This window comes from Larus michahellis, chromosome 1, assembly GCF_964199755.1.
Source record: "Larus michahellis chromosome 1, bLarMic1.1, whole genome shotgun sequence".
NCBI classification, from domain to species: Eukaryota; Metazoa; Chordata; class Aves; order Charadriiformes; family Laridae; genus Larus; species Larus michahellis.
Genome location: NC_133896.1, coordinates 78,069,080 through 78,081,895, shown reverse-complemented (window position 1 = coordinate 78,081,895; position 12,816 = coordinate 78,069,080). Strand labels below are relative to the sequence as shown.

Sequence of the window (12,816 nt, the reverse complement as noted above, 5' to 3'; positions counted from 1 at the left end):
GAAACAAACTTTTCCATTTTTTTCAGGCAGCGTTACTGAAAGCACTAGACACTTGTACATTTTTCCTGAGATCAGTTATTCACTCTGGTGGTTTGAAGATGCTTTGGTCCCGCTATCCTTCCTGTCTGATTTGGTTTGGAATTAAACCCAAGGACTCCTATTTGTCAGGAAAACTCCTACGCCCCTGGGATATATTTAAGAGATGATTCAAATGGGAATTGCTTCCACAACAGAGATGATCCCATTCCCTGCACGCAACCACCACCGGGCACATGCAGCCTAGTGGCTAGAGTGCCTAAAAGATTCAAGACTTGGGTTACATCCAGTTCCTGAAGAGTACAAAGGAGGAAATTTTACTCAAGTCTCCGTCATTCTAGATAAGTGTCATGGTTACACAGCATGCAGGGGTTGATGTCTTATTTTGCTGATAAATAACTGCAGAAGCTGACTGGTCTGTCAGGAATACATCTAGTGACTAGTCCATCTACTGACTAATGTACAGGGAACCCAGACTCATCTGGTAGGCACCTTAAATTAGCTGGCTTTGCACTGAATACATTCCTAAAAAATCCCTCTGTGAATCTCATATGAATAAGCTGTGCCATCTTGAAATGCTATAATAAAACATTTGAATAATTAAACATTATTGGTTTGTTTATTCTAAAATGTTTTCTTAGGCTAATATTCTCTGAAATCACAAATATTTTCAGGATCAAAGAAATGCATTTTATATTAATAAACCATGTGCAAAAGTAAATTAAATTAACAAAAGAAATGCAGCCTCAGGTTTTTTTTTGCTTCCACATTGCAAGCTTGAACAAAAGCCTTTCATTGAAAATTTTCTCTTTTTTTTAGTGATAACTTTGTGAGATTAGGGACAGATTCTGGAACTGAGAGTGGTTTCTACTTGTGTAGTTATTACCCACTTTGCTCCCAAGGTGCCATTACATGGTAAAGCACCATTCAGTGTATGGATAAAAGATGTCAGCCATGTAGAATTAAATATAAAAACCAAATAGGAATGGTTTGAAAAATTTTGTCTGTCTTCTTAAACCAAGTTATTTTCAAAGACCTTCTAAAGAAAGCATTAGATTTGCACTTCATTTAAGGGCATGCATCGTTTATAACTTTTTATTCCAGAGAAGCCAATCCATTTTGCTACCTGATCTCTGACTCTCCAAACATATTTTATGCAGTCTAAATAACTGTTTATTTTATGTGCATTGTAATTTGAAATTGCTCTGGTTCTGGCTGTTTTCAGACACAAACATCTCGTGTTCCCCTCAGGGCAGATGGACTGTGCATGCTTAGGTTCTCATACAGAATTTCAACACCTGTTTCTTTTTGCTGCTTTCAGTAAAGGTTCTGCAGACTAAAGGTATGTCTTTCCTTTTTGCATATGGTAATACTTAATGCTGTGCTTCTTACTGGCAAAAAGTGAAAGGAAAAAATTAGAACTGAGTCTTTGGGATAAACGAGCACCCCGTTGGATTCATGGACCTGATCCTACCACTACTATTGTTGCGGATAGTCTTATTCATGAGAGTAGTCCCACATGAGAAGGATTCCTTCACATGGAAGGAATTTCAGAGTTTTCATGTATTGCTGCAGGCTATGGATTATTAACCTGGTCTTGTGAACAGGGAGTAGCGACCCTTCCGTCTTATATGTAGAACAGGGTACAAGCTAACCTCTGGCTGCAGATGGTAGGGCTGGGAGAGCACAGTAACTTTCTGGATAAGGCTAAGAATTAGGAAGTTAGACAAATAAATTAGATTCCAATTCTGATTTCATGTTCTGGAGTAAATTAGAGTTATTTCATCAGAGCTGACCAATTCAAAAACTGCCTTTTTTTTTTTTTTTTTTACTGCAAACAGAATTAATTTACCTCTTCTCCTCAGCAGCATTCCATCAGTAATTTCCAAACTCTATTTACAAAAAGGTAGGGCAATTAAAATTCATATCTAAATACACCATGTCTTATTTATCCAGTATTTGCACATGTATAATTTTTAAGTATCTTAAGTTGCAGTTAGCAGCCCCTAGATGAGTATAGAGTCACAAAGAACATCTTCCTTTTGGGTATTCCATAACTGATCAAGGTATCAATGGTCATGATTAGCTCAGGTGACAGTACTGGGCATGTGCAACATACTAGTACTGACTAATTTAAAACTGCACAATTTTCCTTCTTAGTGTGATACCATTCTATGATGATGGCTTCTGCAGCTGGTTAGAACCATACAAAGATAGTAGTAAAACATAAGCAGCAGGTCTCCAAAGAATCCTACAGGTAGGTGTAAACATTCATAATTAGGTATATTTGGAATTACCAAACCTTTATTAAACAGGCATTGGTCACCACTTGCTTTGGATCTACTATGTCCACCAAAGGCTCCTTCATGGCAACATCCCTAATACAGGTCATGTCAAAGCCGTACACATTCTCCCACCCTGTCAATGCAAATGGATGTGTCAAACATTAGCAGCAATAATAAAAATATTTTTTGTTTCCCAAAGCATCTTTCATTTGAAAGAATTTCTACCATCCCCTAACTTTCAGGTCTCCTCTTCAGCTGTTAGCTCCCTGACCCAGTTGTTTATGCCATCATTGCCATTTTACAGATAATGCAGTTGTGGAAAAATAACCCCTCAATGTACATCTTTGAACAAGTGGCTCTTGTTTTTTGGTATCCCTAAAACTGTGTTATATCAGAGTTGATGATGATTTTCATGGCTTTAAACCATGAGAGTGTTGCCCAAAATCATATAATATGTCAGGTTGAGACTTGGGAATAGCTGCTAAGATTATTCTATCCTTTCCTCTCCGTTCTGGTTAATATTTCCTTTTTTCAATCAGCAGTTTGCACGCTCTTTTAATTATTTAAGTAGTCTTAGTTTCAGCAAGTGCTGAAAGTGCAGAAGTACTGTCAGGACTAGAATTACAGGTGTGTTTCAATATTTGGGGCACACCAAATTTTAATCTGCATGTATATCATGACAAAAGAGCAAAATGTCCCCTTTCTAAAAGATTTAAAAGCCATGCTTCTATATTTGAACTGTTATTCTGATTATTCCGGTAAATGCTTCTTATCTTGCCGAGTATTTTTTTTCTTTTTTTTTGAACAAATAGTACCCTAGGGAAGAGTACACTGGCTTTGTTTTTCAGATTACTTAACAAAATGAAAACAAAAATCTCCAAAAAAAGTGAAATCTTAGACTTATGAATCATATGATTCAAGGTCCATTCAGTGGAAAGTCTAAGTTGAATACTGGAGGAGTTGAATACTCAGGAGGATTGGGCCAGGCTCTTTTCAGTGGTGCCCAGGGACAGGACAAGAGGTAATGGGCACAAACTTGAGCATAGGAAGTTCCACCTAAACATGAGGAGGAACTTCTTTACTTTGAGGGTGGCAGAGCACTGGAACAGGCTGCCCATAGAGGTGGTGGAGTCTCCAACTCTGGAGACATTCAAAACCCACCCGGACACGTTCCTATGCAACCTGCTCTAGGTGACCCTGCCAGAGCAGGGTTGGACTGGATGATCTCCAGAGGTCCCTTCCAACCCTACCATTCTGTGATTCTGTGATACTGTGAACTTAAAAGAATGTTTGAACACAAGCAAGGTAAACCAATAAACAGTAATAGTAAGCATGTTTGAAATGTCTTGTTTTTTCAGAGCACAGCATTTTAGCTCCTGGTGTTCCCAGAGGACTATGACTGAAAATGTAGTATAAGCAGAAAATGTGCATATTTCTAAAATGGAACAAATCTGGACATGAACAGTTCTTTGATATGTTATCCCTTTATTGGGCTGTGAGTTTCTCAATATTTCAGGGGAGCTGATGATCAAAACTTTTGTTTCAGGCACCTTGAGCATGTGGGAACTTCGGATTATACTTATAGAAGCCATATGTTTTTATGTGGTTACTCAGAAAAGACTAACTAGGAAACCCTAGGAACCCTAGGGACAATTTATTAACAGTTGTTTTGCTGGGGCCTCCATCACTTGATGTGCTTTAGCCTATGTGGAATGCCTTTGAAATATATGTCCCAGTCTGTATTAGACAGAGACCTGTCGCAGGAGTTAAAAGACAAAATGATATGTTTTACATATGTTTTAATTATCTATAGTAGTATTCTGTGGCATTAATAAAGCTTGAGAAATCAGAAGTCAGATCTTTTTTAGAAACATCATATTGCATTATTTCTTAATCAATATGATGGTTCTTGAGTACCCTTTGAAATGCTGAGCCCTGCATCTCACATGAAGGCAAGACTCTATCCCCCTTAAGAGAGAACAGAGAAAGATGAAAATTTGAAATGTAAGGAGACATCATTAAGGGTTTATAAACTGAAAAGAGAGACAAGATGGTGGTGCAGATAGGTAGTGAGATGCAAATAACTGAAGAAGACACAGAGGATATAAAAAGTGCGGGGGGAAGGGAAATCAGAAATGAAATCAGAAAAGAAAGTGTTTTAAAGGAAACCAACATTTTAGAAGTGAAAAGGGACCTGAAACATTTTTTTTTAAATGATGAAAAAACAAACCAGTTGAAAACAGGTGTATTGTCTGTGAGAAAAGAAAAAGGCTCATGGCCTAGAAAGGAAGGGGTTCAAAAACAAGGTGAAAGAAGGCATAAGGGATTCTTTTAGGCCAAAATGGCTTTGATTCCTTTACAGAATCCTGATGCATTCTTTTTTAATCTGTAAATTTTGTAAGGAATTTAGCTATCAAGGTCATCACATAACTGAGGAGAAAAACCTAGGCTGTTCTTGAGGAGTAGATGCAATTCTCCCTGGCACCTACGCAAACATCTTGTCACTCCCCCACTACACTGGGCTTGCTTTTGACCCAAAATGGCAGTTTTGACCCATTGGCAGTTCTGTGTATTGGCACTGAATTTGATTACAGAAACACCAAACTTTCTTTTCTGAAAGGAGCTGAGAGGCAAGGAATGTTAGGCATTTTCATTTAAAGGTTGACTGAATCCATTAATTTTACCTAAGCTTTTGCATGTATCCTTAATTAATAAAACTGCTTAGGACATTTGTGGGTTTTTTTTCCCCCTAATGGAAAATGCCTTTAAGTGAAATTGACCAGCTCTGAAAAATAAATAAAAGCCAAAAAAACAAAAAAGAAGAGTGAAATAATGTAGAACTTACTAATTTCATCAAAACTATTATGACCAAATAAATGCAAACTCGGGTGACCTGGGGGAGAACAAGTTGATTGTGAACCAGGAGTATGGCATTGTGGCGATGAAGGTGAACCACATGATATGAGGAATGTCCAAGAAAATGGGATTTGCCTAGCTTGGCTTAGCAAAGGCTAATGGTGGGATCTAGTTGCTATCTGCTGCTACTGAAACAGAGAAAAAGTCAGATTTCCTTCAGGTGACAAGGGACAATGAAGGCAAGTTTCAGCAAAGAAAATTCTGACTGGATATTCAGAAACATGTTTACTCATGAGGGTGCTTCAGCATTTGAACAAGCCCAGAGAAGCTATGGAATCCCCACCTCTTGACTCTGCAGGGCACGGCCCTGAGTGACCTGCTTTAATGTGAAATCTGGCCTGCTTTGAGCAGAAGGCTGGACTAGGTGACCTGCAGAGGTCACTAACAGCACCAATAATTCAATTAAACTTCAAGGGGAAAAAAGAATTAAATGTAAAGGAAAGGTTTAGAATTTTTTGCACATCAAAGCAAAATGGAGATTTCATTTAAAAATTGTCACATAAATTGTTTAAAAAAGTTAAAAGAAAATTACATGTTTTTTTCTTCTTGACAAGCATATTAGTGAGATATCATTTTTTCTACGCTTATTTCTTAACATTTACAATTAATTTGCATCTTATTAATGTTTCTGTTCATGTTATTTTAAAAACAAAAAGCAGTATCAGGATGGCAAAAGAATATTACCAATTTTAATGGTAGTTATTTGTGATGTGGCACCATTTAACAAAAGAACAACAAAACTAAATCTAAAATCCACATTTTAAAATAGAGGTTGAGGTTTCAGTATAACTCTAAGCATGGTCTACATCAATTTATTCACGCATCTTTCCTTTGTGCATATTAAATTACTGCAGGTTTCCTGAATTTATCACCAAACTAGGGTTTTCTCAGTGTTCATGTTTATGTTGGAATTCTGACCTAGTCAGCATGATTTCTTGGCATTTGCAAAACTTTGCCAGTGAAGAGATTACAGTAGGCCACTATAAATCAAATATTTTAGGGAAAAAAACACAGAAAAGGGTTACTGTTAAGTATTTACTTACAGTGAATTTTGAAGTCCTTGTACTGTCTGTCTTCAATTGCTACCACGTACAAAGCAGCTCGGTCTGGAAACATTAGCCCTCCAGGTTTCTGTTGATGAATTGTGGGGAAATGGATCTCGTAATCTATTCACCTGACAAAGACATCACATTTTGAACTGCACATACAAAAACCAGACAAGCAGACTTGCATGCCTTTATTGTTTTCCTTCAGATTGTCACATCAGCTTCAATCTCAGCAACTCTTGCAGCCTGTGGCAATGTCGTTAGATAGTGTCTATATGAATTTCACCAGCAGTTAATTGTAAGCAAAGCTCTTTTACTGAGATTCTGTTCGTTAATCTTTTTGTTAAAGCCTTAGAAATGGCACTCGGCTCTTTTACTGAGATTCTGTTCGTTAATCTTTTTGTTAAAGCCTTAGAAATGGCACTCGGAGATGTAACTGTGTCTTGTTACGGTGACAGTGGGAGAGGGGAGGCTTGAAGTCAGACAATAAATGACGATTGCTCCAGCAAGGAGTATGACATGCAGAGCACCTACCAGCCACTTGTCTCGTGCGAAGATGACTGTGTTTAACATTGACTCATAGAACAGACAGTAACCCATCCACTCGCTGATGATGATGTCTACTTTATCCACAGGTAATTCAACTTCTTCGACTTTACCTTTAAATATTGTGATTACTGAAAAAAGAATCCAAAGAAATATGTTTCACATAATATAACACCTTATGGTGAATGTCAGGCTGACCTTTTCAATATGATTCTCTTCTTGAATGCCTCTAGATAAGGGGTGTCTCCAAGCGACTCGATGGATTTTATACTATTTTAAAACTACTTGCAATTAATATAACAAACAAAAGTTTTAGTATCTGTATAAAAGGAAAAAAAGAAAAAAACCCCTCAAACCAAATAAAACCCATATATAAAAACCAACAGAAAAACAGGCCTTACCTGGTTACCTGCATGATCTCATTTTACATGCCCTTTGGAATTTGGAAGATTTCTAGATCTTTGACTAACTAATGCAAAGAATTCACCTAGAATCCTTTAAACATCCCTGTATGTTTACAAGTACATGATCTCATCACTGACATATTAGACATTTATGGAACTAGGATCTAATTCTCATCTGCTTTTCAAAGATATTATTCTGGCTTCACAATGAGGAAACTAAGGCTTGTTTCTTCCATGAATTCTGGGGAGCTGACTCAACTGAGAAAGTCAAATCTAGCTTGACGCTACACAAACAAGAACTGTGTACAAACACAGTTCTCTTGTGAAAAATCATTTTTCATTCCTTTCTGCTTCACGACTGAATCTTTTATAACATACTGTCATTCTCACCCTGAATCTTCTGTCTGGTTTAGGCTTGCATAATTTTCCACAGTTGTCTAAAGTGAATGCTGAAAAACATTGCTGTCAGGTATTTTGTCACCAAATTAGTTTCAAGGAAATTAAAAATGCTGCTATAAGTTTGATGTAGTAGAATACCATATCCTCAGAGACACTATTACAACACAGGGCATTAAATTACTGGCAGTACCATATACTACTTACAGGAGACTGGGTATGCACTGCAAAAGCAAATCGACAAGCAATTAATAGAACTGGTTGATACTAGAACAGATATTTTGCTTAAAGGAAAACTAAATGCTGGTCCATATTTAGTTCAGTTGTAACAAATAACTTCCTTTTAGGATCACTACACAACTTGCTAATCATTCTTGCATTTTTAAAAATATGTTTCCTATTTACAAATGTATTCCAATTTCTTAAGACAAATAATTTTCATCTTGTATTTGTCTGCCCTTTATATTGTTTGTTGCAATGGGTAAAGTCTCATGGTTCTGGATTCTTCCTTGACAAGGTAACTGATGCACTTGAAAATAGGAATAAAGTGAGTAGGGAGTATTTTACTTTCCATTACTAATTGATAAGATTACTGTATTACTCTTAATAAATGTCAATTTTAATGATGGCAATTTTTATTGATGAAAGTGGTCAACATTCAGTTATAGGAAGATGAAGGTACTTTCACTTAGCTAAAACTAGGTTAGCTGTTTAAGAGTGGGTTGAGTGATTTTTAGGACTCAGGCCAGGGAAAATGAGGTTTCATCTTTCCAAAATACATGCACTACTAGTATTACTCTAACCAGATGTGTCCACTTTATTTGCGTGGCAAACTCTTAATCCAGACTGGCCCCCTAAGAAGCTGCGAACACTCTGATTCAGACTGGTAACACAAAGTATCAGCTGGTAAGAGCAACCTGATTGGAAAAGAGTGAGTTCTCTTCTTCTTCCGTGTTTTAAGCTTCCTTTCACAGTTAGTAGCTCAATAGTTCATCTGTTGTTATACTGAAGACTCTTCACGCCTATAAGCTCTAGCCATGAGTTCTCTTTAGTTCTCTTTTCTCCTGAGAACTTTCACTGCCACAATTCATTTGGAGTAAATTTTAGCACTGTTGACAGCTGCCAGAGCGAAACACTTGCAGACTTTGAAGCCCTCTGTTTGTACCTAGAACAGTCGCAGTGTAAGCAGCAGCAGCAGCAGTAGCAGAAGTTCCTCCCACCTCCCTTCACTTTGATGAAACGTGTTCATAAGGCACTATGTGGGAACAGATTGTACTGTCCCCAGCTTCATTGTATCTGTTCTGAAAATGGGTTTTCCCTTGGTTCAGCCCCTTTTGCTGACTCTGTATTTCTCTAAACAATTAGTGGGAAAAACATACAAATTTCCACCAGCAACAAGATCCTTTGGCTCAGTACCTGGTTGTATTAAAATAAAAGTGAAAGTGGGTCAGTGTCAATTGTGCAAGTGTAAATGTTAGTTCAGGTGTGTAACTTGTTTATATTAGAGACCAAACTGCAGTCTGACAGGCTGCTGAACCAGTCCAGGTAAGTCCTCTGACAAAGGGGAAGGGTCTCTGCTTCTTCCTCCACAAGGAAGAATTCTTACATAAAATTCTTATGTAATTCTCACATGAAAATTCTTATGTAAATTAATTCTTCTTTTTTCCAAGGACTTGCTCCTTGGAGAAACAGGAGGAAGAAGCAGAGATAAATACCTTCTGCAACCTCTGGAGCACACTCGATCCTTCTTATTTATTCTGACAATGGTCCCTTCACACACAATTCCCGTCGCTGGAAGTCTAAATGCGAATTATTTCTGGTATGCTGGCTGTGTGGCTATTTGACGAAAGGCCATTCTGGGAATATATGGGGTCTGCACCGAAGGTGAGATCCACAACTCATTGTTTTAGTGCCTTATCCTTACTGGGGAGGCGAGTATTTTCTGGTTCTTTGCTTCCTTCTTTTTCTGGACCAAAAGTTGCATACACTGGGTGGCCTCATCTCCCACATCACTGCTATTTCTTTCACACCATACCACTTGAATATGCATGCTGTTCAATAAATTCTCCTCCCAAACAGCTCTGTGTTAGTCAGAAGCTGCCAGTGACAGCAATAAAAATTAGAGCAGATCTAAACCAGACAAGAAATCTATTCCTGCATATGTGCTAGCATAGCAGCACTGCAGACACAGCTAAAAGGGGGGGTGGGGGGCAAATGATACAGTCTAGCCAGCAAAGGCAAGCTCTTCACAAAGGGCACTTTTAAACAAGAACTGTCTCACAGCCTCAGTTAAAAAAAAGACTGATTTTTTAGGTTGTTACAAAGATATCTTGTGTGCAGTGATTTGGAGGAGGATTGAAGACATGAAACAGAGCTTTCTGGAGATTTTTTGTTACGAGTTTTCAGTAGGTTTGGGGAGTATTTTTAGTGGTTTTTTGTGTTTTGTTTTTTTTTTTTAAATTGAAGTGTTTCCGCATCCCTGGAAATTTCAACAGTTTTTCTTTCAAGAAAAAAAAGTTTTCTATGATACTTTTATTCTGAGAATTGGACATTCTAATTTCTGTGAGTGTGTATATTTCAATATGATTTTTTAAAAAACTATTTTTTCAAAAACTATTTTTTCTAAAGTTGGAAGTCAGAAGAAATTCTTAGTGAAAAATCTGTATTGATAGGGAATACTTTTTGCTTTGTACCTTATTTCAATTTGAATGTAAGTGCACGTGTGTGTGTGCAGCGATTCTACTTAAGAGATAAGGTAGAATTCAGATGGCAGAATTAATTTGAAAAGTTCAGCTTTAATATGGGGCCTCCTGTCTGCTTTGCCAAATCAAACTGCCCGCTGATGAGTCCTATTTGCTTCTGTTGTCTGTGAGCCTAGAAGTAAATGTAGAGGTAACTCCTCCCATGAGGAACTGTTGTAGTGCCTTGAATTAGATGTTTAGTTTTGTATTTACATAAGTAAATTACACAAAACTACCATTTACAAATAGACAACACAACATAAATTTATCAGAAGTGAAACAGTTATCTTCTCTTTCTCCTGAAGAAATTTTTATATATGCCTTACTATTGTCCAAGTGGTTGGCCTTGATAATTTTTTCTGAGTAGTCAGATATACTTGAGCATTCGATCTAGGAAAAAAAAAGGAAAGCAAGAGGAAGAGTAATTACGTGTTAGAGATCTCAGCTGTATTAATAAAACCAAAATCTACTAAATGCAGCAAAGACTGTACAGAGCATGTAACCATTCATAAAGAGTAAATCAAACGTGTGTGAGGCAGGATTATGATCAATGATATCTTAATATTTAAACTGCAGTCTGTGTTTGAGTTAAACTGGCTCATATAGAAAAGATTGTTTTTAAAGCTGTTGAGATATGGAAAAAAAGAGATCCTAACTACAAAATTACATAATTTATTAATCATATTATTTAATTTATTCCTCCTACTTTAGAATATTGCCTCCTCCCCCAAAAAAATCTGCTGAAGGGAATGAATTAGCATGGTGCTACATTTCCTCAGGTATTCTAAAAAAGAAATACATTCAAACTTCGTGAATGATGTTAAAATTCAAACTATGCCAATACTGGTCTGTGTCAAGGAGCAATTGCTTCGTGAAAAATCTATCATCTTTGGCAATGCATGCTATCAAAAAAAAACATTTTGCACATAAGAAATTACTGAAATTATTGTATTTACAAAAACATCCAGACCTGTATGTCTTTTCTTATGCTTTTATTAGGAAAGGAATTACAAAGTAATTTCTAGTTTTAGATTTGCCCTTAAATTTCTTAAAATCTGAGTTCTAGCATAAAGTCCATGTTTGTAATGACCTTTGATATCTTTTAGAGAAATACTGCATTCCATTAATCTCTCTGGTTTTTGTGCCCTTTTAAAACCATGAAGGCCAAAGTTGCTGGTAGTCACCTAATCTGTTCCTAAGTTACATCTTCCAAATTTGACATTAAACTGCTGATAACACTTTGTATAATCCTTGTCTCTCTAAGACCCTATGAGAATGCCAAATACAATTATATTATCTCTAGTGAGGTGTTTTATACGTCCAGTGAATTCCATTTAAGCTCTAAAAGCCAAACTGTGCTTCACCTCTGTGGTGGCACTCACAGATGGCAGGACAGCGGATGGAAGGACACAAAAAGCCCTTATTCTTTTTATACAGCCCATGAAACAGCTAGACATAATAGCAGTTACAATATCAATCCCTGTCCCCATGGGAACATGAGCATTAATTCTACCTAGCTTGCCTGTGGATGCAAACTGCTCCTTAAGATGTCTGACTCAATGGCCTGAACATAAACCAAAATTGGCATGTAGAAAGGAACACCAGAGTGCCAGTCCAGAGGCTCCAAGAAAGAAATCCCTTGGTGAGAACTCCATCCTTTTTCTCCATCCAGCTGCTTCTACCTTTACTGTAAACTGTATAGACTATATGCCTTATCTGTACTTACAGCCATTATAACATACTCAGTTTTCCTCTCTCTGTCCACATCTGTCTGGCATTTTCAATTCCATTGCCCATTCTTTCTGCTTGTTTTGGATTATTTTTAAATAAAGTATGGGTATGTAGGTGTTTGGAGGTGGCTTTCCAACCTTTCTAAAGAAAAAGATGCAAAGAAATAAAAAGCTCTATTTCATGAATGACTACAAGATTCTAAAAATCAGCTTCATTCTCAAAGAAGCAAAATAATAAAACAACAACTCTCAAATGTTCTAGGAAGGAAGATATATTTCAGAAAATAAACTTGCTTTAGGGTGGCTGCTACGGTTCTTCTTTACTTTGACTTGGACTCTATACTGTGGTAAAACTTTATTTTAAAAAGCAACTAATTTCAGAAAAAGAAAATGCTGAATTTGGTAGCTGAAGAAATAGTAAAAAAAATCAGTGTTGTCAGTTTTTTTCCTCAGTTCACTTTCAAGTCAGTGATCTGCTCAAATCTGTCCAATTTTACAAAGCATTTGGATTTTACAAAAACTGTGTGTTCCAATAAAATATGTCCATACCTCAGTTTACAATCGTAGAATCATAGAATGGTGTGGGTTGGAAGGGACCTTCAAAGATCATCCAGTCCAACCCCCCTGCCACGGGCAGGGCCATCTTTCCACTAGATCAAAGCTCTGTCCAACCCGACCTTGAATTCTTCCAACCATGGGGCATCCAAAACTTCCCT

General features: G+C 37.1%; 1 protein-coding gene across 4 annotated transcripts in view; it reads right to left on the bottom strand.

Moving 5' to 3' along the window:
- Positions 1 to 12,816, bottom strand: part of PRMT8 (protein arginine methyltransferase 8) — a 72,530-nt gene that overhangs the window by 15,531 nt on the left and 44,183 nt on the right. For all 4 annotated transcript variants that reach the window (XM_074588147.1, XM_074588156.1, XM_074588175.1 and 1 more), the window contains 4 exons: positions 10,697 to 10,760; positions 6,818 to 6,960; positions 6,281 to 6,368; positions 2,339 to 2,454 (listed from right to left, as the gene is read on the bottom strand). In XM_074588147.1, coding sequence (XP_074444248.1) covers positions 2,339 to 2,454; positions 6,281 to 6,368; positions 6,818 to 6,960; positions 10,697 to 10,760 — 411 coding nt within the window. The remainder of the gene's footprint in view (positions 1 to 2,338; positions 2,455 to 6,280; positions 6,369 to 6,817; positions 6,961 to 10,696; positions 10,761 to 12,816) is intronic.